The sequence below is a fragment of the Branchiostoma lanceolatum genome, chromosome 1, assembly GCF_035083965.1.
Source record: "Branchiostoma lanceolatum isolate klBraLanc5 chromosome 1, klBraLanc5.hap2, whole genome shotgun sequence".
Taxonomy (NCBI): Eukaryota; Metazoa; Chordata; class Leptocardii; order Amphioxiformes; family Branchiostomatidae; genus Branchiostoma; species Branchiostoma lanceolatum.
In genome coordinates, this window is record NC_089722.1 from 8,809,142 (window position 1) to 8,835,922 (window position 26,781).

The window sequence follows — 26,781 nt, forward strand, 5'->3', positions numbered from 1 at the left end:
CGAAAGCAACCTTGTCACGGCTCACAATCCATGGAATCTCTCAAATTTACAAGACATCTAGTCGGGGAGTCGCAGACTTTTCCTGACCCTCTGCGTCTTCAACCCGACAAGTCCTGACCAGACCTGCCAACAATTCCGTTGACATCGCAGTTTGAGGACTACAGTAAAGCGTTGTTACGTTCAAGAAGAAGCTGTGATGTTCTCGGGACCGTTTCATTCGGCCCAGATGGCGACGTCCGCTGGAGATGGCCTACCCTGACCCTGGTAATTGGTAGTTTCCTGGTTCCCACTGATCACAACTTGAAAATGCCCTTGGGACATGAGTTGGGAATCTCGCGGTAGCTTTGTGGTTTTTATCAGTACCTGAACTACATTTATTTTATTGATACCACAAATCGAGATCACCATTTTCGAACGTATCTACTCTAAAGGCTTCTTCAGACTTGAATGGCCTTGAATTAACAATCACTTGGGACAAGTGACCTAGCGGACATGTGAAGTCGTAAACAGTGCATGGCATAGGGATGAACCACAATCTTAACTACGTACACGCTCCCAAACGATCATCCCTTGTGATTAGACGATAACAGAAGATTTCATCCTCTGAGTTGTAAAGATGCCTTGACTCCAGTCCTAGAAGTCGAAGTTCTGCGCGCGACTAAGCGGGTAAATCTAATTGTCACTGGGGAAGACGAACAGCCTCTTGCCCTCTTCTCTGCAGCCTTTGCTGGCTGTCATCAAGGCCATATCGGAGGTCAGATGGATTATCTTGACAGTCACGGGTTCAATTCCCGCCAGGAGAGGCGCCCGTGATGTTGAGAAGTTCCAGATCAAAGTCGGAAGAGTGCTGACTTGCAGACGACACCCCAAGTCTGTGGTGTGCTCGTGGGACCTGGGTAAGGACCTCCACGAGACGGCGATCAACGTTGGTAGAGAAAAACAAGATAATATTCATGACATCTACGTAGCATATGTAAAGAACTTCACAGTGGATTGACATCAACAATTGGTGTCTAAAACTGTGTTGCACCGGATCGCCAGATCAGAGTGGTCGCCTTTTCTCTTTTACCATTTTCATAGCCACACGGTACCGCACGGTTAGGTGACTGGACTACAGTGCACGTGTGTCGTCAGACCTCAGTCCTGTCTATCCAAATACTGAAATAGTGCTATCACTTGATGTTTTCTTTACGGGCAAAGCTTAGTCTGCTGCCTTCCGTCGTTGACAGCAACTTGAAGTTTTAAACCTGACCTAGCTGCCATGTCAACCACAGTTTCCCACTTCCCACTACAGTCCTCAACAACGTCAGTCAGCTAACTTGTGTCTCTATTTCGAGAGAGACGAAGGGTTTAACCGCAACCTTTATAGAAAATTTTGACATTTCAAAAATATTAAGTACAGTATTGATTTCTCGTTGACATCTTAAGTTTATGGAACGGATTCGACGATAAGAGGTGGCAATGGAGGAACAGGAGACGGCTTCAGTCAGAGAGGAAGACTTTGAGATATACAATAGAATAAAGGGAAGGAAACAGTGTTGAGAGAGAAGCAAGATTAAAGTCGTTACTGAAGAAACGCCCAACCTGATCCGTATCCTTACTCCACCTGTGAGGAATCTGATACTTCTCTGGCAACTCCAGACCAGACGACTGAGCAGTGACCTGTGACCCATCAGAGGTTCTCAAACATGTTTGAAACATTTCTAACATGCCGGTGCCGAAACCCTGTCAGCACGTTCAGATATACTGTTCCTGGGAAAACCGGACGTGCAAAACAAGACAAGATGTTCCTCCGGTCGCCATGACACTTCTGAGCAACTCTCATCCCCGGGGGCATGGGATGATTGGCAAGATCTTGATAGTTGCCACAACACACTGACAACGTGCTCTACATGTAGCTTTGGGTGTAACAATTTTCTGAATAGCCAGTGCACAAGGGTCAGGAAGCAGCACTTTTCTAATATGTTTGGGTGTAAATTCGTAACGTTGTCTGACTCTGACACGTAACTCTAGCCTCTACCAGGCTCCACAGGTCGATGGAAAAATAGTAGAAAGTATGCATAGGTCGAAAGCTGTAACCCCTCTAGCGGACTAACTCCATCCATCTAAATGTATTTGGCCAATTTCGACTATTTTTCAATCGACGTGTGGAGCCTGGTAGAGGCTAACGTAACTCAACCTCCAGGGAGGTTTTCCATCCCACTAACATCTGCTTGGAGATCAGCTTCAGTTGTTCTGACCTGGACAAAGATTTGTCGGCGACCACTTGTTTCCTGAATGGCCCACGGAAATCACCACTCCTCCTGAGTGTGTACTCGGCAACCTGAGCCTGTTTATGCGGACTCGCCCCGTAATTCACGTTCATCGATACTTGAGGGGGCCAATCATTGAAGAACAGTGGACGATGAAGTGGTGTGTGTTGTTTATAGACTGGAGTTGTTGAGCACTGTGGATTTCCTATTTGCGTGAGCACTCTACAACTGTTCACTGTTGTATATCATATGCAACGTTATCTATATGGCCCTTCTTTTGTACTTGTCGACTCTCCGTCTGTGGTCATGTAATTGCTGAGAAAGAAGCGGCTAAAAAAAAAGTAATCCTAAATACAAGTAAGTCAAAGGAGCCACAGATGCCTATGCAGGATCTAGGATACGTTTGACCAACTATGGCAATGTCCCGTTGGACTTGAGCAGTAGCTAATGATTTATTGTTTGACTTTTATCAGAGCTACATTCTTTTCTAATCCTTTGTTATTAACCACAGAGTAATAAAGCTTTCTAGGCTACAAGGTCAAAGGCCTTTGTTTTGTGGAAGACTTAGATCAGTAACAAGTAACATGTTGGTATGCTGCTGCCCCGAGCACAGAAGTTGACCAGGAAATTCTTGGTGAAAGCAGTTAGACTTTCACCACTTTTGACAGTCAAGGTTGACTACACATGATGATGTAGATCTAGCCGTGGCGACTAACGAAGGGAGTTTTTGCAATATATTACATGTACTTTCCCGTGGCGACTAACGAAGGGAGTTTTTGCTTGATATTACATGTACTTTCCCTTCAAGTACATGTAATATCAAGCAAAAACTCCCTTCGTTAGTCGCCACGGCTAATGTAGATCCAACCCTACGTAAGAGATTGAAAATGTGAGATTGGTGTTTACAATCTTGATCGTGCATGGTTCATCATGTGTAAGCAGGACACACCCTCCCTAGCAGGCTAGCAGCTCAAGGGTGTACCCTTCTGGCCAAATTTTATACACCAGGTAATTTATCAATATCGCTTCAAATAGTTGTAAGTTTTCAATTTTTGCTTTCTCGGTGCCCCGTGGGCCCTTAATTGTGCAAGAGCCTGGTAGTGCACATCTTTTGGAGATTGTTAACTAACAGCAAATGAATAGCATTAATATTATACATCATCATCATCTGGTCAGGTACATGTCTATTGTTATTTCAAGGCATGCCTTGAAGATTCAGTTATTTTAACTACTGGAGGGTGTTTTGAATTGGAGGGTGTTTTGAATTGTTTTCAAATGCATAAATATTTGTTTGAGAGATTTACATCTGTAAACTTCAGAGGGATTTTCCAATGTTTAGACGAGTTGATCTTCGTCTTCGCACCTCTTGTGTACACTTCTCACCTGAGCAAACTGCAGACAGTAAACTCTAAATGCAGATTTCATGCTTCTTGGATCTGTTTTCCACTAGTGCACTCTAGCTAACTCCACATTTTGTATGTACTAGCATCTCGAGATGTGGTAACGTTATATATAGTGTTTGCAAAAAAACACACAACTGTTTTGACTTTTAAATGGTACCCAGCCAATTTGCTGGTGGTATCTTCCTACAACCAGATTATTATGGTTTGGTGATTTTTGGTGATTGATGACCTTTGAATTGTACAAAATATATCAACAGGTGTAAAGTTCTATTTCATCATTCTAGAAGAATATTAATCACCTGATAGTGACACATGTTATGCAAAGAACTGCTGTACTTTTGACATAAGGGGCCTTCTTCGTCACATTTCACCTACCTGAACTTCTGGCTGAAGACAGAGACAATATTGTTTCAGATCTGTCCTGCTGAGAAGTCAACGAGGCAGGTAATCTTTCCCTGATCTCTTTACACCTGGATTAGACAGTTTTCACACCTTTCAAACAAAGGGGGTGTTTGTGGAAGAAATCATGCATAATCACAATACAGTCTTCTCTGTTTTGGCCTGCTTTGCATCACCTTTGCTATGTGTTTGTGCATAAGACAGTATTAGAACTTTGCCAGAGGATCAGAAAATGGCCAGATGAGATCAGTTCAGTCATTCATACATCCTTGTTTAGTGAAGGAGCATTGAACTTTCAAAGCTCCCTGGTTTAGACTAGGTGACAGTAGCCGCCACACACAAAAATGGAGAAAGACCAGTGACCTGAAAAACTCCTGTAATGTTACCAACCCAAGACTTATAATAAATATGACACCCATCTATGACAACCAGGCGTGAGGCTAATTACGACAAATGGGCAAGAATGCTGAGTGGGTAATTTTTTTCCCAGGGAAATTTCTTCCCTTTCTCCTTCCATGTTATCATATCTTGTATACCTGCCTCCACCTCCCACAGTCAGGAGGGTCTGCTAATTACCAGAACAAGTGTTTCTGATTTTCTATGTAGGTCAGGCTGATTGGTGCCCCCAAGCAAGCCAACCACCATTCACTCATTGTGGAGGCAAACTTTCCTGATTGGATTATCCTAGTCAACATCAAAACCTTGGGCAGCTTCAAAAGGACACTACCATGTGGGAACACTTAGGCCACATCAGGTTAATGACCTGGTTCTGGGCTATACCTGGGCTATTGTTTTGGGACGTCAGAAAGTGTAACGTAAAGCAGTAAGAGTGAGGTCACTGGGGTGCTTGATAGTTTTTTTGACAGGTAAAGGAAGCTATCAGAGCTTAGTACATTGATGGCTGCTGTGACATTCATTGCAGCAAAGAATCATGGTTTTGAATAGAAAATTGTTTGATCAGCAAATATACTACACCTGCCCCTCATAAATCTAAAATACAGCATAATCCTGAAAATGCATCATTCATATCTATAAAAACCCTATGTGTCTTTTTATTAGCAAAACTGAAGCAAAGTTCGCAATCTCTGTGCTATCGTATCCTAAAACAAAGTTCAGGGTGCTCAGTATTTAGAAAATTTTCATTCTTTTTCCATCTCTCAAATTTCAGGCGTGAACTCTGAAGGCCAAGTAACAAACTTGTTATGGCTAGATTGTGCTGGCCTGGTTTGGGTTAATGCCAGCAGGGTGGCTGCCACCCAGGAAAATCAATTCAACTCAGATGGACTCAGCAAGCCTTGTGGTTGTAAAGTTGGTCCAAGCAGGGTGTTGACCTCCTCACAGCTGTATCTGGGATGGATAAAACATAGCCAGGGGCCCAAAAGAGGACTCCTTTCATCTAATTTTGTCTGAACACATGAAGAAGGTGTGCAGTGTTGTTGCTATGAAACCCTAGATGGGTGGGAAAAAGTAAGAAAATACTCAAGTTGACAGGACACTGAAATTGCTCTGGTAATGTTCAAGAGCTGCTTCAGTTTATGTTTGTGGTGTGTAGATCTAGTGCTGCCAAAGTTTATTTGCTACTAAAGTGAAGAATGACCTTACATAGCAAAGTAGATAAAAGTTTACCAGCACAGTAATACTTTGTGCCAGATAGATAAGATAGTTTCAGTGAAAAGTTTGCTGTACTACTAGCTATGCACCTGTAATCTAGGAGAACCCTTGCAAACCCCCTTACTGAACCTGCCTGAATCCACCCTTACCATATTCATGATGGGTATCCATGTAAAGTCTTCACTCAAGACTTTAATGACCTTTAATGCTCAGTTTTTACAAGGAATTATTCTGTATATTGACTTTAGGCGGAAGAAGTGTTGTATATCATAGCATTATTGATGTTATCTAGTTCTTATTTATTGTGATAAGACTTGATATGCAATGTACTCCATTTTGTCTCTTCTTTCTGTCTCCGAGTTTCTGATCAAACATGATGTGTAAACTGTACAAGTTGTCCTTTTTTTCTGCTGGGCTCCAAGACGTAAACGTTTTGAGGCCCCAAAAAAGGCCCAGAGAGCCTGCTATGGAGGCTAATGTGTAAAAGGTCGTAGTAGGAATGTCAATGGAAGATATTCTGCCCTGTGATCTAACTTGGCATCAGTGTGATTTGTCCTTCCAAATTGTCTACATTCTTACCCTTAAGTGTTGGGCTTAGAATTAAGTGCACAAATTTCATGGAGGATCCCAAGAGTGCAGATCCAGGTTTGTGATAGACAGTGTAAATAAACTGAGGAAGGACATTTTACTTACTGTCCTGATGGAAAACCACCAGGGGAATACTGTTTGTTTTCTTGACTTTGTCAATAAATTCTTAACAGTTGGTTGCAAATCCTTTCCTTGTTTAGCAAATTGCTGCAAGTTGGATCTCAATTACCCGCTAATGTGTCAGGATATACCATTTGCTGGAAGACTCTAGCCTTTGGTTTACTGTAGAAATGTGTTGAGATCTGTGTCACCGGTTGGGGTGGGATTCAGTATACTTTTCCTTAGCCTAGGTCTAGTTCACTCCTTGTGACCAATGTGTTACATTATCCTATGTATTTTCATCCTTGTAATTTTAACGTTTTCCAGTTCCCACTTGTATGATGTTTCCCATATTCTTTAGCAGTTGGGGGGAAACAGCATTTAACAGTGGTAATCAAATATTTGCGATGATGAAATTTTCGCCGTTAAAGTAGCTAGAATAAAGTTACCATTTTATCTAATGTCCTAACAATGTTTATCCAATGTCCTAACAATGCAATACTGTCTCCCCATGTGCAGGTATCTCGGCAGCATCGTTACGCAGTTTCCACGTCCACGGCTGTGACGGCGAGCATGTGACTCTCCGCTGTCCTCATGGCACGACCATCAGTATCCAGCGTGCCATGTACGGCCGCCAGCTGTCCAGTCTGGAGATGTGTCCATCCTACGCTCTCAGTGCAACATTATCGGCAGCCGAGGCCAGAGCTGCTGCACAGAGACTGCCAATCAATGAAAACACAAACTGTGATTCACCTACATCTTTACAGGTAAAGCCCATCAAAAATCCATTCCATCCCTTGCTGGATATTGAGAAATCATATCATAGAAATGCCTATAGGCTGCAGACTCTCCCATAAGCTGAAATATGAAGCACAAAAATGTCCCAATGGGGTGTAGTTCCTTTCTGCTCTCAGGCCAATACTATACATCTGTCTGTATTACTAAAAGTGAAAAGGAAACAGGTGGTAGACTAGATAATACAGTTTATTGCAGTTCTCGACTCCTTTAAATTGAAACTCATGTATCTGGTATCCCTTTGTTTGGTTTCATGTCCTTTTCATTCTACTGATCTTGCATTTTGGGGCATCATTTCAGATACATGCCATTAATGAATTCTCCAGAGCCACTTCCTTGTTTTAGTCAGGATCTATACCATAACACCTGTTATATAACAAGTGTCCCACAAAGGAACTGGTGTATGAACCCCTTCAGTGGGCTGTTTTGTTGGTAATGAGGCACATCCACATTCAATCAGTAGATAATTGGGTTAATTGTGCTTCTAAACTTGAGCAGTATGGACTATTGTTCTCCATCTCTCTCTGGTAATGCATCAATTGTTCACATTACCATGAATTATTCATACAATTACAAGGCCCATGTACCAACTCTACAGCTGCCTCACCTCAAAGGATGCACACCAGCTGGAGAAACAGTGGAGAAGTCTGCATGTCTCAAACCTGGTTTCTGTTCCGCTTTGTAAAACTAACAGCTATACTTTTTTTTCAAGGTAGCTCCATGAATTACAATTAGCTTGCAATACAGTTTATGAATGTTGATTTTAGTTGCTCAGAATGCTGCTGTAATATGTATAAAGTTATGACCCTATACCCTTTTTCAACCAACCAGAAAATTACATGTTCCCTGAATGTTCTACCTCCCACCCAAAACAGGTTGACATTTTCACAACAAACTACAACCCTGGTAAGATAAGCACCATCTGGTTTCTATGGAAGCACATGGGACTTATCAAAGTTTGATTGGCAAATCTCAGCCCTCCAAGATTAAACATATTCACCTGATAAACATGAAAAGGCAGACAGACTGAAATTTATCATACGTCCATTAATACTACAAAAAATAAGAACATAAGTATCAATGTATCATAATTAAAAAGAAAAGTGTTGGTTGTAGATTAAACTGTTGCTTCTTTCTTTAGTGACCACCAAGCCAATAAAACTAAAGGGAAACATTACAACACAGATTGGGAAACATACAAACACAGTTAGATCGGAAACCTTTACAACGCACAGTGTAGGCTTGAACTTCTTTGATGGATAGTATCAGCACACAAGTACAGCATGACAGGTTTGTTTCAAAATTGGGCTGATTAATTTCTGGAAAGTAAAGTACTCAAAGCATGGGATGTCACCTATTACAGATTGATAACTTCATCGTAAATGAGCTTGTAACTGTATTATTGATTCTATACCTTCACCCTGGATGAGGTCCCTGACATCACATTAATATTTCAATTACAAGTACTGATCTATAGTGGTGGGGTCAATACCTGCTCAAATTCCTGCCATGATATTGTAGTAGACCTTTTGATATCATATTAATCACAGGTAAGGGGGCAAAGCTGCTGTAATTCAATGATGGGGGTGATAGGGCTGTTCAGTTTGAAAAGTTCACTGGGGTGGTTTCAAAAGTTCTTACAAGAACTAAGATAAATTCTAAAGTGCCAAGGAAATGTATACCCTTGATGTCTGATGCTGTCTACCCTAGAGTTCTTAGTCCTAATTTCTATCAACCCAAAAGTCACAGCATGTTTGCAAATGCCATAACTTACCTATGCTGCACTATATTTATCATACCAAATGGAATTGTATCACATACACAATGGCAGTTTTAAAATCTATCATCAAGATTTATTTAAACTTGAAAAAAAGTTGCAAAGGCAACCAAGCAGTGATACTTTCAGGAGAAAGCCTTTATCACACTAAGAGCTAGCTGCTCTTCTTGATGGTTATTTTGAAGTCTCATCAGCAGCTCCAGTTGGTGCTGAGAAAATGCGGAAGTCATTTCTTGTCTTGACCTTTGTGTGCTCAAGGTCAGGGGGTTAATAGCATTTTCCATGGAGATGTATTTCACTCTAAAAACAGCCACTAGAGTGTGACCCACCAGAGGCAAACATGATAGACAGTACCAAAGTAGTGTTCTACGTAATAGATAGCTGATGGGAGTGGCCAAGATATCTGGATATAACAGCAGTCCCGCCCACCGAGGGGTTTCTAGTCTCCCCGAGGGCGAAGCCCGAGTGGAGACTAGAAACCCCAAGGTGGCGGGACTGCTGTTATATCCAGATATCGAGGCCAATACCATCAGCTATCTAATTTAGCCCATGGCATACTTCCCCGAAGCTTCCCTAGTTCAGCAGCTCTACTAAACGTTACTTTATTTTGTCCTGAAAGTCCAGAAATCTCTCTTTTTGCTGGACATGCTGACAAACAAGTAACAGCTGCAAGGCTAGCACAGACCAGGTCTGTAAAACATATGGGGAGAGTCCCAAATCCCCGGGCAATTAGAAATCAGAGCAGGGATTGGTCAGAATAGGTCACATGGTTATATCACCCACAGTTTTTCTATATCACCCACAGTTTTTCTATAGCACCCACAGATATCACTCACACTTTTCTGATATCCCACACTATGTGGATATAACCACAGAAAATGGGGGCTTCCCATTGGCTGAGGGGAAGTAGCCATGGGCTACCATGGGAGTATGCGAAATGGAAAGGCTTTCAAGACCAAAATTGGAGACCAAAAAGAGAGACAAACATCGTTATATTAACTACCTGGTATATTTGAAGTAGCCAGAAGTTTGGCCATCATAGAGTTAGTACCGATATCACTCCCTGCTAGCCTTTCTCTAGTTCTTAGCTTGTTATACTCTTTCATTTCCTCAAGAGATAATCTCCTAGTATCCTTTGTATACTATTTTCATCTTCACCCTTTCAGTCCATTTTACCTAAAACAAAGGCCTTAACAAAGTAATTATAAGGCTGAGGAATAGCATAAGGGCCGGCCCAGGTCCTGTAATTCCTCTCCATGGATGACCGCCCTGCTCCAGCCTGGTCCATAGAAAACTCATTTTGTAGCCCAGATTGGATGGAAGCCAACTGAGTACAGCACAGTATCTGTCAGTTTAGTTTTAATGCAGGGACTAAGAATAGTAAGATAGCCAATTCAGCAAGCCAATATTGCTCCTAAGTAGCACTCTGCGGTCATACCAGTGGTAAAAATAGGATTTGGTTCACTAACCAACCAACCATGGGGCCTACCATGGTATATACTTCAAAGATACAAAGACAGAAAAGTAACCTACTGTATGATTGTATCACAACTCCCTCATGTAAGTTACCATTGGTGCTAAAGTAGTATAGAGTATTGCCTATGGCTTACATAGCTGAAACTGCTCCAATGATTTCCCATATCTATCCAAACCTGGCCTGTATGGCTGGAGAGATAATAAGTACTGTATGGCCTCCTGCCATTACACCTAACATGACTAATGCAGCCCCAGTGGCAAATAATGTGAAGTGTTCAATTTTCTGATAACAGGTAGATGCCAGCTTTGCCTTCTTATAGATGTGTAAACCACCTTGGAAAATGCTGAATGAATGCCAGAACAAAATGTATTTTCTGGCTCAGTTGTATGTAAAGGTATTTGGTACTCCTTCCTGACTAGGAAACCAAATGACGAACAAATGACTAGATAAATAGTGATGTTCTTTTTTTCTTTCTCTCAGAAAATGCTGGACGAATGCCAGAACAAGAGACACTGCCAGGTCCAGGTCCATACTCAGGTGTTCGGTGTCGACCCCTGTCCTGGCACCAGCAAGTACCTGGAGGTCAAGTACAAGTGTAAACCAAGTGAGTTTATGTCTTGTCTATGAGTACTGTAAATGCAGAAATGTTCGCGGTGGTTTTATGTTTGCGTTTTTCCTGGTGAACTTAAACCACCTTGAACGTTCCATTTTCTCTATACCGCAAAATAAAAACCATGCGAACTTAATACATTTACAGTACTTGTGTAAACTCATCATCATCATCTTACATCCTTTTTTCTTCGGTGAGGTATACTAGATAAAGATATTCCAGTATTTGAAGGTGTGGCAAGCTGCAATATACTTTTAGGATATGGCAGGATAGGGTTAGAAATCATAGGGACTCAGACTAAGGATCGTCTTCTGTTTGCAATGTTGTCCCATCTTGTAGAACCAAAAGCTACAAACTCGACACTGAGAAACTCTAGAAAGCAAACTAATACATCCAGGGTATTATACAGCAGTATTCACTAACATCCCTTAATCTGGGCTGTAGTGACAGCTGACCTGTTGTCTTCTTAGTGTATCTGTAAGATGTTAAAGTGTCCTGCCAGGATAAAACATGGTGTTTACATACTGAAGCCCTGGTCCAGGTGAGAAAGATGGGCACTGACATGTTAGGTCTGAACCTGCCAAGGATCACCTATCTATCTATTCCTAAGTTGTTACAGAAATTTGTGGAAAGTCATTCTTAGTTTGTAGGCCTTGAGAGACTGATATGTTATGACTGGTGGTGGAATACAAGGTTATGTCAAACAATATCATTTTCAAATGTGTTTTAATGTATTGTGGAAAAGTGTCCTGATTTCCCCTTGTTTGGACAAGTGTGCAATGTCCAGCTTGACAGGAAAGCAATAAACTAAAGCATCAAGGTGACCAAAGATAAGACCCAAGAAAGTGGACCAACTGTGTTTCTTGAGAAGGTGCAGATAGATAGAAGGCATCACACCGCAGATGGGTGATGCTTACCTTCCTGAGGCCTAAGCAATTGGCATGCAGGTGTGAAGTGTGCTGTTCTAGCCGGGATTTGTGTTCCTAACACAGCTGTAGTTAGTGTACACTGTTCTGTATGCAGAGGGCAGGTTTGTATGTAGGTGTAGTGTACTGAGGGGACAACACAAGCAAACTAGTGGTGTATGGTGTGGTCAGATCTAGAGTTTACTTTAAACCCCATTGTTGAATTTTCTGCCAACATATACATTAAGCAGATATATTGTATCCAAAGTGACATCAGTTAAAATTTGTTTACTTTTATGACTCCCTAAATTTCTCCCTAATGATCTTTTTGTAACTCAAAATCACCTATATGATCAGTGCCAAGATATAGAGAAAACGACAGGTGTCAATATATACATTGTAAGCTAGAAAGGCGGCCACACTCTTTTAGGCCTACCTTATACATATAGCTCACCATGACCATCATTACTACCTGGTATCAGGTATTCAAGTTACGTTAGCAAGCAACTGCTTCTGATGGAAAAGGTATTTGATTAGGACAACAGCCTTGCTGTTTTATCAAAAGTGTTCAGGTGATCTTTTGTCCTTTGTGTGAGTGGGGTCAATGAACTATTATGTTTCCCTAAGCATCAATCAAAGTTTTGAACATAATGTCCTATTTGTGATTACTTTATCTATTAATCACACTAAGTGCTACTACAATGCAGACTTTGACCACTTTGCAAACATGCTGTGTGCAGCAGACTTCAATCAAGTACTTTGTCAATTTGCATGACTTAACCTCATAAGTATCTATAAATGTCACCATAAGTCTTCCCTCAAGCCACAACAGATTTATTGGTAAACAACTGTATGGCAAGAAATGAGTGTCAAAGTAAAATGCAACATACGGCCACTACTGTACTGGTATAAGGTATTGGTGGTTGTGTTGATTCTAATGAAGTTGATTTCAATACAGCATTGTCTCCAGCTTTAAGTTTTTTCCTGTTCCACTCATTGTTGAGAGCCCATGTTTACAAAAAATTTCATCATTTTTATGTCAAGAAGTTCAGATTTTTCGGATGGACGGGGTGAAATTTTTGTCCCTGCTTCAAATCAATATACTGTAATTGCAGAGATGTTCGTGGTGGTTTTATGCCGTCGTTTTATGTTCACGGTTTTCGCGGCGACGTTTCACCGCGAACTTAAAACCACGCGAACGTTTTTGTCTAATACTGTAGCAGTATGTGACTATAATGCTGCCGCAAACATCAAACCACCGCAAACACTCCATTTTCGCCTTAGCGTGAAATAAAAACCATGCGAACTTAAATGCACTTACAGTAATACTTCTTGCATTATCCAACGTGAACTACAATGTACCCCAATGCTATAAACTGAAGATCTGTACCTCATGATTAATGTTGAGCCTTAGATCTAAGCACTAGCTGGCATGTAATGATTTTGTGTACAATACATTTCCATTAATGTCTCTTTTAGAATCCAAACTGGCTTTCTAATGCATTGACCCAGGAGACAAGTTTGGCATTTTTTGTTGGCCCACAATTTCTCTGTCCTGTAATGACCAATGAACAGTTTCTAGTGTGATTTGGTAGAGTCTATAACGTTATATCATTCTACAATGTTCTGGCCAGCAAATAGGGAGTAGCAAATAACAGTCCAGTTTTATGATTCTTATGATACTTTATTCCACCTTTTGCTGTACAATGTTTAAGGGGAAACACTGCTGCTGGTACTACCATAGGACTTTGATTAATACAACATGTATTCAAACTGAAATTTTGGATTGTAGAAAAGGGGAAAATATTCCTGTGAAAAGACAAAAAAGTTGGATATTCTTTCCATACCAACCATAAACCCTAGTTTCAATCCCTCAGGACCCAAATGAATCACCCCCACCCCAGGTTAAGTACAGGTTACTTGTGAACAGGTAAAACACATTTGGCAGCCTGCCAGTATGTCACCTGAAGTGGAGCTTGAGGGGAGACAGTGGCTTTTACCTGGAATCAAACACTTGACAGACCACCCACAGGAAAGTAACTGTGATATGTCTCTACTGTGTAAAGCACCTTGAAGAGGGCTGTCTAGAAATGGTAGAAGGACTTGAGAGAAAAGAACTGATAAGTTCAGGAGGTCATATTACTTCCTTCCGTACCCTTGACCCTGTATGAACTAATGAAAGAACAGATATTTTGGTACACAAGCTCAAGAAAATTGAAAATAAAGTTAGGTAAAAAAAATAGTAGATCACAAATACCTGTGAAGAAGTCTTTTTCTATACATTATGACCTTTTTTCTAAGGTGAAGAAAGTTTTTATTCATTTTTATCTCTGATTCTCTTCGATTCAAAACTAGTTTGTTTATTTACTAGGCCAAGTTAGTTATTAACATGCCTTTCTATAAACTTATATCAAAACAACTTTAAAGGCCTGCAGATCTACTTTTCTACAACGTCAAAACTATTGTCAAAGCATTTTTCCATTCAAGTGTAAGTCAAGATAAAAGTGCATGATTAATTAAGGAATTTTTTCCAACACAGATGCGCCATTTTGTTGTCAAAAAAACTTGAAAAATATTTAATCTGTGTCAAATGTGTTATGTAAGACTTGAAGTGCTTTTGCAAGCATTGGATGATCCATGCGCTACCTTTCCGCCCCACTTCCACTCAGGTATTCTGACCCAGGTGTTTGCTCACACCTCAGGTTGCAGCAGGTGAACTCTTGACCCACCTGCCTTTTGTCCAGGCTCTCACCTGTGTGCTGTACCTGTGGGAGGGGGTGGGGCGGGCACGGTCGTGTGAAATGTGTGTCAAACCAAAAACGTGTGAAACAGACAGGCACATGAGTTGATCAACAAGGAAATATTGACATGACAAATATGCCGTACATGAACATTTCTATGATCAGCAGCTTAAGTCCAGAGAAAGAATGTGTTTTCCATGCCGCACGGTAGAGACTGACCTTGAACTTTGAAGGATGGGAGTATGGGTGGGTATGCCAACAAAGGAAAAGAAAAGAAGGAAGCAACTAACAAGTTGTTAGAACAAAATGCAGAACAGCATAGAAAAAAATATACTCTTGACTTAAAAATGTTCTTTACCACAAAAATGTTGTTTTTGACACTGCAAGTTGAAGGGCATTGAGACTGTTTGATTTAGTCTGATTTAGTTCAGTTGAAATGTCAAAAGGTCCCTCCCTGCATGATAATTCAAATTCAAGTCCTACAATTATGTACCAGAACTGTAATGTGTAAATTTGATTACGATCTGCACATAAAACCATACACAAACTAACTGTAATGTTCCACCTGTCAACTCTTAAGACATTTTTCTCCATCATTTCCACCTACATCCATAAATCTAGCTCTGGGAACACAATTACTTTGAGTTGGTACTTCAATATCAACATCAGTGCCACCTGATACCCAGGTGATTTTCTCACAGCAAGAATGGCTTGTCTCATTATTGTGCCATTTGGTTTCATTACCCTGAACTTTCTATCACCATTACTTTGCATTTAGTGAGCTACAGGTAAGCCTGGAGCAAGGCAATGACCTGGTTTCTGCATCCTTAAAAGTGAAATGAAAAAAGAAATTGAGATCCAATGACACTTAGATCTTAACTTTAATCTTTTATTGTATGCAGCCTGACCTAGAAACCACATTACTGAGAAAATCAAAAAATATTCCGTCATAGATCACTACCTTGATATAGTCTTGCATATTAATATTTGAAATTTGACATCAACAATACATTAAAGCCTGGGATATTTATAATGTGTCAGACCGTTGGGACTTCCAATGTATGTTGTGTGCATGTAGAACAAGACGCAAATTGACATAGATATTCCTGCAGGAGTGAAAAGCTATTTGTAAAGAATTATCTTACAAGGCAATAGACTCCCTGAACAATCTTCCAAGTTCAAACCAAACACAATCTCAGCTCCTCCTTTGTAAATCTTTTGATTCCATTCCCTCTCCTGGTGTTCTAAGTTGAAAAACATAAAAGGCTCTTAATGAAGCTGTGTTAGCAGTGTGATCATTTGTCACCCTTAAATCACATTGTGTAAGCCACAGGGAATGTCTGTAATGTGGGAAGAGAAGATGAATGGACATCTATATTTGTTAGAAGCTAATGTTGGAACAGTGATGACTTCAATTGAACTTGTGGGGAACTCAGGTGCAATCATTGTGTGCTGTGGTAGTTTGGGCCGTATCAAATCATTTTGATGGATTCTTGAAATACTGAAAGTTAATTAATTACAATTGAATAAATCAGAATAAGAGGACAAAAGTAATGTTGACCAGCCTTGACATTTCAGAAAAATAGATTAGAACTCAATGTACTTACCATCTTCTCACCGACATTAGCATGCATACAATTTCTGTGTAGTTTATCAATCATGGTTTATATTTTCAGAGGGCTGGAGATGGAGGAACACACAATGTAAAGAGACGCTCAGACTAGCCATCTTTTCAGCAAAATGACCAGGAATCCGAATGATAACAACAGTTCATTTCTACCTTCTCAGGCCAGTACAAAGGAAGGGTAGCCTGTGACGGAGACACACTCAGACTGCGCTGTAAGAAGAATCACAGACTCGCCATCTACACAGCCATGTACGGACGGGGGCAGGACGGCAGTCTGGAGTGTCCCTCCAACATCCCTCAGCCACACAAAGGTACGGGACTTGGGAGGTTATCGTTTAGTGTTCAGATATCTTATGTCACAGAGTCTTGTCTGTCATTGTCTGCCATAGTCAAGCTTATCGTACCCCATAAGTCATGTATTTGTGTTTGATCTTCTAGCTGTCAGAAATGCTTACACTTTGAGCTTCTTTGAGATTTGAGATTTCTGCAGGAGAAACAGTACCAAATGTCTAAGCTGATATTGTGGTCCACCTTGAATTGAATCCTGATAGTGATGCAGTGCCCTCTAGCTTTTCTTGATTGCATTGCAGAGACAGGCAGTGATAGGAAGAAAAGGAAGGATGATTAGACTGTATAAAATGTTGGTTACCAACAAGAAACTAAGTTTACCTAGCTTTTAAATTAAGGGCAACCTGTCCATTAAAGTGTATGTGTATGATTGTATCTCTTATGAGTTGTTATACTATTGTTTCTGTCTAAGACACAGTTATTCTGTCCCTTGCTGCAGAATGCAGATCTCCCAGTGCCTTACAGAGGATTATCCAGCAGTGTCAGGGGAAGCCTCGATGTGTGCTGGAGGCTGACAGCGGGGAGTATGGAGATCCCTGTCCCAGAGGAACCAGGAAATACATCAGTGTGATATACACATGTGGTGAGTAGGAAGGAAGAGGGGCGGAGGAATGCTAATGCAGTTTGTAAATGAACATTGTTTATATATGATATTATATATAAACAGAGAGAAAAAAATCTGTATTGTATGTGAGGAGTGCTTTATTTACAGCTTCTGTCAGGGCTTGCTATAAGCTGGAGAGAGAAGGATTATGATAGTAGGATTATGATGTACAGTTGTAATACCTCAAGGTGCCGTTTTACAAGCTTCCCCTAGGGGGAGCTTTGTATCTGTTACATTGGAGGAATCTCACCATACATTTGAGACACTCTCCCACTTTATGCCTTCAAGCCTATGCCTTAGAAAAAGTGACAGTGTTTTAGGTGGCTTCAGATCCTTTAATTTTCTCATGGTCTTGTAATCATTTGAACATTATGATGCTGTATTAGACATCTGTACTCTCTCATAGTGCTATCTGGTCAAGTCTGGCATACCATAACTTCATAATGCTTTACTGTCTGGTGGATGTCTGTTGTAAAACTGCAGAGGTGAAAAGGTACAGGTGGAAACTGTAGAGACAATGTCACCATGGATGATCAGCTGTCTGACAGGGACATCAGGGTGGTGGAAAACTTGCACTTTTTCAAGGAGTGAGATTACACTGATGCCCCAGTTTTTAAAGATTTTTCCCAACAATTAATGATGTTTGACATACAGGTTTTGAAGTGTACACATATGTGTACTGCAAATTAAGGATGGATGGATGGCTCGGTGGATGGATGAAATAATAGTTGATTGATTGATTGGTTCATAGATTGATTATTGATTGATTGGTGGTTAGATGAATAAATGGATGAGAAGATAGAATGATGGAAGAGTGCTTGTCAGCTTGTTGACAGGACAGAGGACAGCAAGACTAAAAGAAGTAGAAGCAGAAAGACAAACCTGCAAAAGAAAGTGCATGTACTTTGACTTGCACTGTAAGATGGCACTCCAATGTTGTCAATAGCAGTACTGTTTGACTTGGTTCCCAGGGACTGAAATCAAACCCACTGTTTGTTGTGCCCCCTGTCCTTCTAACCTGGAATATACATTTGTACATGTACATGTACATGTACCTCCTGTACAGCCAGGGTGATAGTTCAGTCCATAGCTGTGCTAACTAGCATGTTGAACATCTCTGCCAAGGTAATGTCAGTTTTGTGTGCATGGAGCAGTTTTTTTGCTTTCCCTGTAGAACACATGTACCTCATATATCATATCACAGGTCACTTTGTAAAATGTCTCCTAGCAGTCTATAGGAGAGCCATGCAATCTTGGTAGTAGTGGTTTTGTGTCATACTCACTGTGTCCATTATGAATTATGTTGTATCAATTTATCATATGATCTTCTAGAAAATACAATGTGTCTTGCCTTAGCACTAAATATCAGTAATATTACTTTATCAATTATCATGAAAAATTCTTCACCTTCAGGAGTTTGTGGTCCCACAGTATATGCTTAAAATTCCATCATCCTACTCAGTGTTGTAAACTCTGGGGTTCAATAACCTGAAATCCAATGCCTGCTTATTTTACAGCAACATTTTGTGAATGTCCCAACCTCCAATTAATCCATTAGCATACCACAACATGTTTACTTTTTTTAGTTTTATCTTCCTGCTATTTTTAAACCTGAAGAGAAAAGGAGACAGACAGCTGCCCTGCTGTAACATCATCAGCTCCCAGAGTTTACAGGCAGGTCTGGTGTTTGTTGTGTCTCATGGTGGCCACACTTGGAGAATGTCTCCTGATGTGTGCCAGCGTTACAGCAGTAAGGTGTGGGACGGTAGGAGTCAGGAGCTGCGAACAACTGACAATTGTTCACACTGACCCAAACAGTCACCTTATACATGTAGTTCCCGCTGCTTAAAGTTCACATTACCTGTGCCAAAAATCTGCAGCGCTTGGTGGTTCCAGATAGACGTCTAGTTGTTGAAAGTCTTGTCAAGTTTATTTGGTTGTGGAATTTCGTTACTGTACAGATTTCTTCAGCATTTTCCTTATCTATTATTGATTTTGCAGGAACTCAAAGTAGACTACCACCATTCCTAAACATCTCCTAAACATCATATTAGCATGATAACAAGAGCTTTTTTAAGTAGAATGGATATAAGCCCAATCTAACAAAAAGAAAAACTCTTAAATTTGTTTTACCAGTGTCTACCCTGCCAAAACAAAGTCTGGCTTTTCAGCTCTGTGATCAGTTCCTTAGCCAGAGATAGAATAAGCCCACAAATAAGACAGAGAAATATTTTTCCTGATCTGGTCTGAAACAACCATATATCTTCAGTCTGCCTAATGGTACCAGGGCAGATGTCTTAGCAGTGACCTTAACTGTGAGATTGGTGGGGCTTAAGTGATGAGAGACTGGCTAAGTCAGAAATCTACGAGCTCAGGCTCTGTCTGGTTCTTCTGTATTTGTTCTCCACATGAGTGTTACCAACAAGCAAAATCAAAGATGTTTTATTGGTAATTTTGATCCATTCTAGTTGTCTATTCTACCAGTAATACTATGTCTCTCCATCCTTCCATCGCATTCTCTCTGAATTAATTCTACCTCCACCCCTTTCTTAATTACTTAGCTAATTAGAAACAACTTACAAATCTTCAGGATTTTACCCCGTTAGGTCATGCCTCTAGTTTGCCTTGTCAGAGCAAAGTGCTTATTTATTCAAAGCTGACAGACAGACCATAAGCTTAACTAATCTAAAACATACAAGACGTTTTGCTACTTCAACGCAGGTGTTGATACAAGTCAAGTTAGGAGCATGTTGTCATTGGCAGTGTAGTATGTACCTTACTGCCTCTATATTTACTCAACAGTGAAGTGTTACATTCATATGAGCGGTAAGGCTGTGATGGTAGAAGTCAGGTGATGAGAAACAGTCATATCCAGAGTTGTGCCTACTCTGTGGGATACCTCAGGGTTGGGTGATGTTTTGAACTTCAATGTCAAAGGGAAGTGGCTGTTTCTGAAACCACAAGAAGGAAGGGCAGTGGCACTCCAGAAGATCATCCGTTTTCAAAGAAGCACATGTAAGTAGCATCCTTGTAGCCAGTGTTTAGATACTGTGGTCGGAGTCCCCTCGGTGTGTTTTCAGTGCTTGTAAAGGTGCAGTTACTGAGGCAGTTAAGGATTTAACTCTAGAGCAGGTGGTAATGGGGCCTGGGAATACATCAGGTACTGGCAGTCTAGCAGATAAACAGTATGGACTGATATCGGCTTGACCAGTTTTCCTGCTGATTTTAACTTTTGTAAAAGGTTGTTACGGTGCTGTTGTTTGGTGTAGTGTAAGATTTTTGTAGGCAAAGGATTTCACTTCAGCTGATAAATGTCACAGAATGGATCCTGCAGTTTAGAGATAAAGGATAGCCACTGTACTTGAAAAGCAGGTATGTAATGATACAGAACAAGTCACAGTTTCAGTAATGTGAAACAAAATCCACACAAACTCACAGTAAAAGTCCTGACATTCTGGTTTACTCAGGTTGTGGCCCATCAACTTTCCCACCCCCATGGCATGTTGTATGTTTGTAAAAGACCACAACAGTGAGAGCTGCAGCTCCCCAATGGTATTCTGTATATCCCAGGGTGCACTAACTTCCCCTTCCCACAGTTTGAGCTGACAAGTTATAGGCTGAGTGATGGACAGTTGATACAAACATGTACCTTACACATATGAGTGTAAGGTACAGGGAAGTGCAAAGCAATTTTAAGGCAAACCTTGGTGCAAACCTTCATGCAAACCTTAAGGTTTTGTGTCTATTTAAATTCATTGCAGGGAGAAATTAAATAAAGTTTTGGTCTTTATGTGGCTCCAAACCAAACAAACTAAAATGTAGCTTGTTTACTTTACTCTTCCACACAGAAACCTGGGACACGTTTTTCATAAACTGTACACAAACCTGCTTTTCATGACCCCAAAACTTGCAACTTAATTCATTGTCCTTTTATATGTGAAAATATACACAATATACCAAGGTTGTTGAAACCCATTGTCAAGTATTGTTTTAAGGTGGGAATCAACATCTGAATTAGGGCTAATCTTATCAAGTTCAAAGATGAACTTTTAAGCATTTTCCTATGGCTCTTTTGTCTCCCAGTGCAATATTCTCTCACATGCAGCTGTGTGGTAAAATTGTCGAAAGGAAGGCTAGCCGTCTAGGTGATGAACTCTGTCTCCAAACTAACAGGAGTCAGTAGACTCTACATGCTGGGCACCTGTTATCAAAGTTCTGGCATAAAGTTGGCATTGTTACAGATCATGACTCCTGGCCTTGCTGTACTTTGTTACTTCTGACAGGAACAACAGGTGAGACAGGCAGGAATGCTTTCATCTGTTGTTGGGAGTCCAGGGGAAACACTTGTTGCAGCCCTCCAGAGATTTCTATAACCCAGAACAGGTGAACTTGAAGGGAAGAATGGGGAGACTATACTTCCAGGTTTGGCCTTCTTCACGCCCTGTTTGTTGACAGTTGGTGTTCACCTCTCTTGAAAGCTGCATGATATGTTTTTGACAGTTAAGTTATTGTTAGTTTCTAGGTCTGTGTGGTAGTAATGTTAAGGTAATTAGGAAACTGTAGCTGTCTGAAAACAGAAGCCAACAGAGAAAGTGAACCACGCAAAGTAGGTCACCCTTGGGAAGTTATGGCTTTTTGTTAAAGTGTTGTAAGCAGAAAATCCCCAGGCGACGTTTTTTTCCAAAATATTAGCCTTAAAAGCATTTTATTGGTCATTACGTTCGATTCGCATGTTGGATTAGGATGAGAGTGATTTCCCCCAGGTAAAAAGGAGAATGTGTTCCAGTTTACTGAAGTACACCTTGGATTGCAAGACTTTGGCTGCAAACCTTTAATTGGGATAAGAAGTGTTCTAGAGGCTCTCCAATCTTCAGTCAGGGAGGAACAGGATTGGGAATAATTTCCCTCAGGGAAAGATGATGGTAGGAAAAATCTCACGCTCTAGTTGAACAGCTGTATAAAATGCGAGCGCATTGAAATTTACCCATTCTAAAGGAAGAGAGCCAGACAGACATGCACATGTAATAAAGTGGGTGATTTGAACATCCTCCCATAAATGTTATGATAATTTATAATCATTAATGTATGATGTGAACTGTCTCTTATTTTGACTTCACATTGCGTACCAGAACAACAGTGTTCCTTTTTATACATGGATGTACATGTAATTATATGTTTCCACTCCCATGTCACATGTCAAATGAGAGGCCATCTCCATTCTAGCCTCTATTCATAGAATATAGATGCATCCCCAATTGAAAATGAAAGATTGAAAGACTTCCACTACTTCAGTATTCTACAGTAGTCCTATAGTAGTCTTGTAGTCCTATAGTTGGTGAACTAAGCTTTGGGAGAGAGAGAGAGAGAGTTGGTGAACATGACCTTTTCAGTATACAATAATATGATATACTGCTTTCCTGTGAAATACCTATGGAGTCACAGGAAATCCCCTTTGATGATCTGCATGTGGAAAAGTGTTGTTAACTGAAAAGTGCATTGGTTTGATGGTAAATCCTGCTCCCCACTGGTGGGTTTAGTCTGTAGTCTGTGGGAGAGAGGAGTAACGAGTTTCCCCAGAGAACAGCAGTGGGGAGGAAACCTGCTGTAATGGAGACTGTTTATCCCTCAGAAGGGTGAACCTTTACACCAGTCTTCCCAGGTCTGCAGGAAATGGTACATATATATGGCTGGTCCATTACTCAGACTTACTTACCGTTAGGCAACCAAAATTACATTACATGTTTTGTGGAACTGTCTACTGAAGAAAAGATAGAAGAGGAAATTGAAATGAACAAGATCTTTGAAATCTGTAATAGCAATAATGTCTGAAATTGTACAGGACACAAAGGAAAGATATGCTTGAAAGATAATGGTTTTGAAGAGGACTATTCCATGCTCTTGAAAAAAACACTATTCCACGTTTTTGAAAAATGATAAGTGAACTGGGTTTTTTTTTTCAAGATAAATTGTTCTGGTCAAAGACGTTGTAAAAATCCTAGTACCAAGTAGTTGTATGAATGTGGCCCAAATGGTTTGCAGGACATTTGTTTAACATTTCACGCAGACTTTTTATAGTAATATCATACTAAATGTAAACATACACATCAGAGTTTGATTTAAAGTACATGCAGATTATTACTCTCTGCATCAGGAGTGTTGAGAGCAACCAAGATAAGATATGAGATAATATGATATTGTGTAATATTCTTACCCTGGGAGAAACCCCTGGTGTAACTGAGGTCAAAATCTGCAAGTTAAGTTTTTAAGAACCTGGTTTTGATTAGTTTATCTTTTCCATGATCTTCATGGTCTATAGGTAATCCTCATATGAAGGTCACACCCTGAAATTTGAAGGTGACTTTACTTCAATTTCTTCACCCTAAGAAGATTAGTGCTAACCTTTTACCAATAATGAATATCATTAAGATGAATGATATATTGTATCATTAGGATTAGAAGAGAATTAGAAAATCTTGTTTTATACAGAATTCTTTCAAAAGCTAAATGCTTAGTGCATGTCAACATGTCTTCAGAATATGGCTTATAAAGCAATATCCCAAGACTAGTGCAATAACAACCTGGTTAATATTTGGGGCCACAGTAGACCTTACCTGTGAAGGTCAAACTCTCAAGGTGACCTGTGCTCGATTTTCCTTGCTGTAAGAAGATTGGGGTTAACCTTTTGCCAGAAATGTCTTTCACGTCATACTGTATTTCGTCTCAACAGTTGTCAATATTTATGAGTCAGTTATCAGTCTACTTGAACATCTTTCTAATCAATCTTTTTACGTAGCAATTTTAACCTTTTGCCAGGAATGTATTTCATGCCATACTGTATTTCGTCTCAACAGTTGTCAATATTCATGAGTCATTATCGTTTTACTTGAACGTAATTATATTCAATCCTTTCAGACACTTTCACTAGTTTCAGTAATAAATTTACATAAAGAACCTTGGAACCATGATGTCCCACCTGGACCATAGAACAACATACCTTAAAATGATCAAGGGACATCAAGCTATCATTCTATGATAGTGGACTAAATATATAAAGGGTATCCTACGAGACCAGTTTTTTTCAGGTATCTCCTCCTGGACTATAAAGAGTAAATTCTTGAGATGAACGTATTCCCGTTATTTCAACCCTGAGGAAATTATGTCCAATGCTTTCCTGTCCTGGAGAATTATTTGCTTGATGTTTCCTGTCCAAGTCCACATTTCCCACCCAAATGCCCAGTGGACAAGCTATGGGCACACTCCTGATGCAAAATCCCCCCCACCTCTAGTCTGAAGGTCTTCCTGCTAAGTTAAAGGTCAGTTTGTTGTGATGTCTTCAGGGAAGGTTTTACCAAGCCTGGGAGGAAACATTACACCCTGAAGTTTGGGATCTCTGCTGTGCTGGTGTTGGTTTTGGCTGGAGAAGTGTTTCTGTAAGCTCTGTGGTGTGGTTGACTTCCTGGCTTCTCAGGAAAATATTGCTGGCATTTGAATCTCAGAGTAGGTTTGGGACTCGGAGTGAAAGGCAGGAAATTTAGAGGCATCTCAGAAGACTGTTGGAGAGACCTTTCAAATGCAGTATTTCAAATCCGTGAACTGTTGAGGAAGCTGCATACATAGAAGGTATGGTGACTATTTTGCTTACACTTTTGAAGCTGAGGAATATTCTTTGGATTTTGATATTTAAGAATGGATTGTTGATGTAATGACAGGACCGAGAAATTATATCTTTGCTTCATGAATTTTAAGTGTTGATGACTGTCTTGGGTTGAGGGTGGAGCAAAATGACATATTATATAAATCGCCAATATAGAGGAGAGCTGCTTAAGTATGAATATTATTGTTGTAATAGTATGAATGTCTCAGTAGTTGTCTTATCTATACATGTGTACACACACATGACTCTCAATGTTTCAAAGAGTTGCCTTAAAAGGAGCATACTAGATGAATTTTATTAGAAATGTAATGTAGAGTAAGAATCCATCGAAAGCTGAAAGAAAGCAACGTAACAAGGCCAGGATCTGAAGTAAATTGGGTTGCATACCTGGGGAATCTAGATGATAACAAATTGGCAGCCAGAAAAACATGGCAGGGGAAAATGTTATACACTGATAGGTTATTAAAAAAAGCCAGCAGGAGTGCAGGGAACTCATCATAACAAGCTGATTCAAATGTACTGGCAATATTTTTCATATTACATAAATCTACTTGAAGTACTGTAATTCTTGACATTTTTGTGGTGGTTTTATGTTCGTGGTTTTCACCATGACCGCTTTGATAATCACGCATTGCAATTGGTTAAGGTGCCAGTGTTTCCATTACTGTACAGTATGTGACTATGGTGTTCTTACTAACTTAAAACCACTGTGAATGCAGCACTCCATTTTCACCTTACCGCAAAATTTAATCACCACCAACTGAAGGCAGTTACAGTAACTTGTGCTAGACTTTGCATGTTCAATTCGTATTTTGTATCGTTCAGAATTGCATTTCAATATTGGTTGTTTTTCGTTTTTGAGTGAACTGCACTGACAACTCTCACCCTTATTAATCCCTGTATGTCAGGTTTCTGTATCATATTAGTCAAGCAATATAACCACCCTTCAGGCAGTGGCAGCTGGTTATATCGCATATCTAACTCCAGGCAGTATAGAAAGCTATTCAATAAAAAGATCACTAAATCATGTTTGATTAAAGCAAGTTTCACTTTACGGTAGTTTTAGGCCAGAACAAGTCTTCTTCTAGCATGAATCAAGGTTACTGACTGTAAAACTTGAAGCCATTCCTGTTTCTTGTTCTATATATATTCTTGGCTGGCATGAGGTACATCCTGACCAGTGGGTATATCTACAGGGGAGTTTGTCATATTGTACATCATGCATAGTCTGGTCATTTTTCTTCCCTTCTCCACTGGCCTGTGCTATTGGCTGGCCTGGATATTTGGTGTCAGGAATGACCCTGATTAGAACCCTCCCCAGGATACAATTACACCACTTGTAGGAAGCCCTGTCCCCCCCTCCCCGGGGGCAGAGGTCACCGGAGATGAATGCTTCATTTTACACCTGTTCATCATCCTGACATCTCCAGCCTTCGGCCTCATATATCTCCTAGCCTTGTTGTAAAAAGGGTCATGTGTCTTGCTACTGTAACTTAAGCCTCCCGTTTTATTTGATTTGCTGCATTGATCCATTCTTCATGGCCTACTTGGAGTGGAGTGAGATGGAGCCCTGACATAGATTACAACCATGAACTACATAGAAACTAACTACAGCACCTTCAACAGAACTGTAAACTTGGAACTACATGTACGGACGAAGATCTACGTGAGGCCAACCCGACTGCCCGTCAGTGGCTACAGCCGTGGAGCGGCAAGATATGATGATGATGATGACATAGAAACTACATGTTTTCGAAACTTGATCAAGAACATGTAGGTGAGCTGAAACATGTTGGCCTTTGATATTTTCAAATGCCAACTTTATCTTCTGGCTCTAATCATACAGTCTGTGGGGGAAAGAACCTTAAGGTAGTAAACCAGAATGACCTGT

At 40.3% G+C, this 26,781-nt stretch overlaps 1 protein-coding gene across 1 annotated transcript in view; it reads left to right on the forward strand.

Moving 5' to 3' along the window:
- LOC136441213 (protein eva-1 homolog C-like) overlaps positions 1–26,781 on the forward strand; it is a 100,762-nt gene that overhangs the window by 14,344 nt on the left and 59,637 nt on the right. Inside the window, exons 2-5 of the mRNA XM_066437399.1 lie at positions 6,872–7,119; positions 10,882–11,005; positions 16,446–16,595; positions 17,072–17,215. Of these exons, the coding sequence (XP_066293496.1) occupies positions 6,872–7,119; positions 10,882–11,005; positions 16,446–16,595; positions 17,072–17,215 (666 nt within the window). The remainder of the gene's footprint in view (positions 1–6,871; positions 7,120–10,881; positions 11,006–16,445; positions 16,596–17,071; positions 17,216–26,781) is intronic.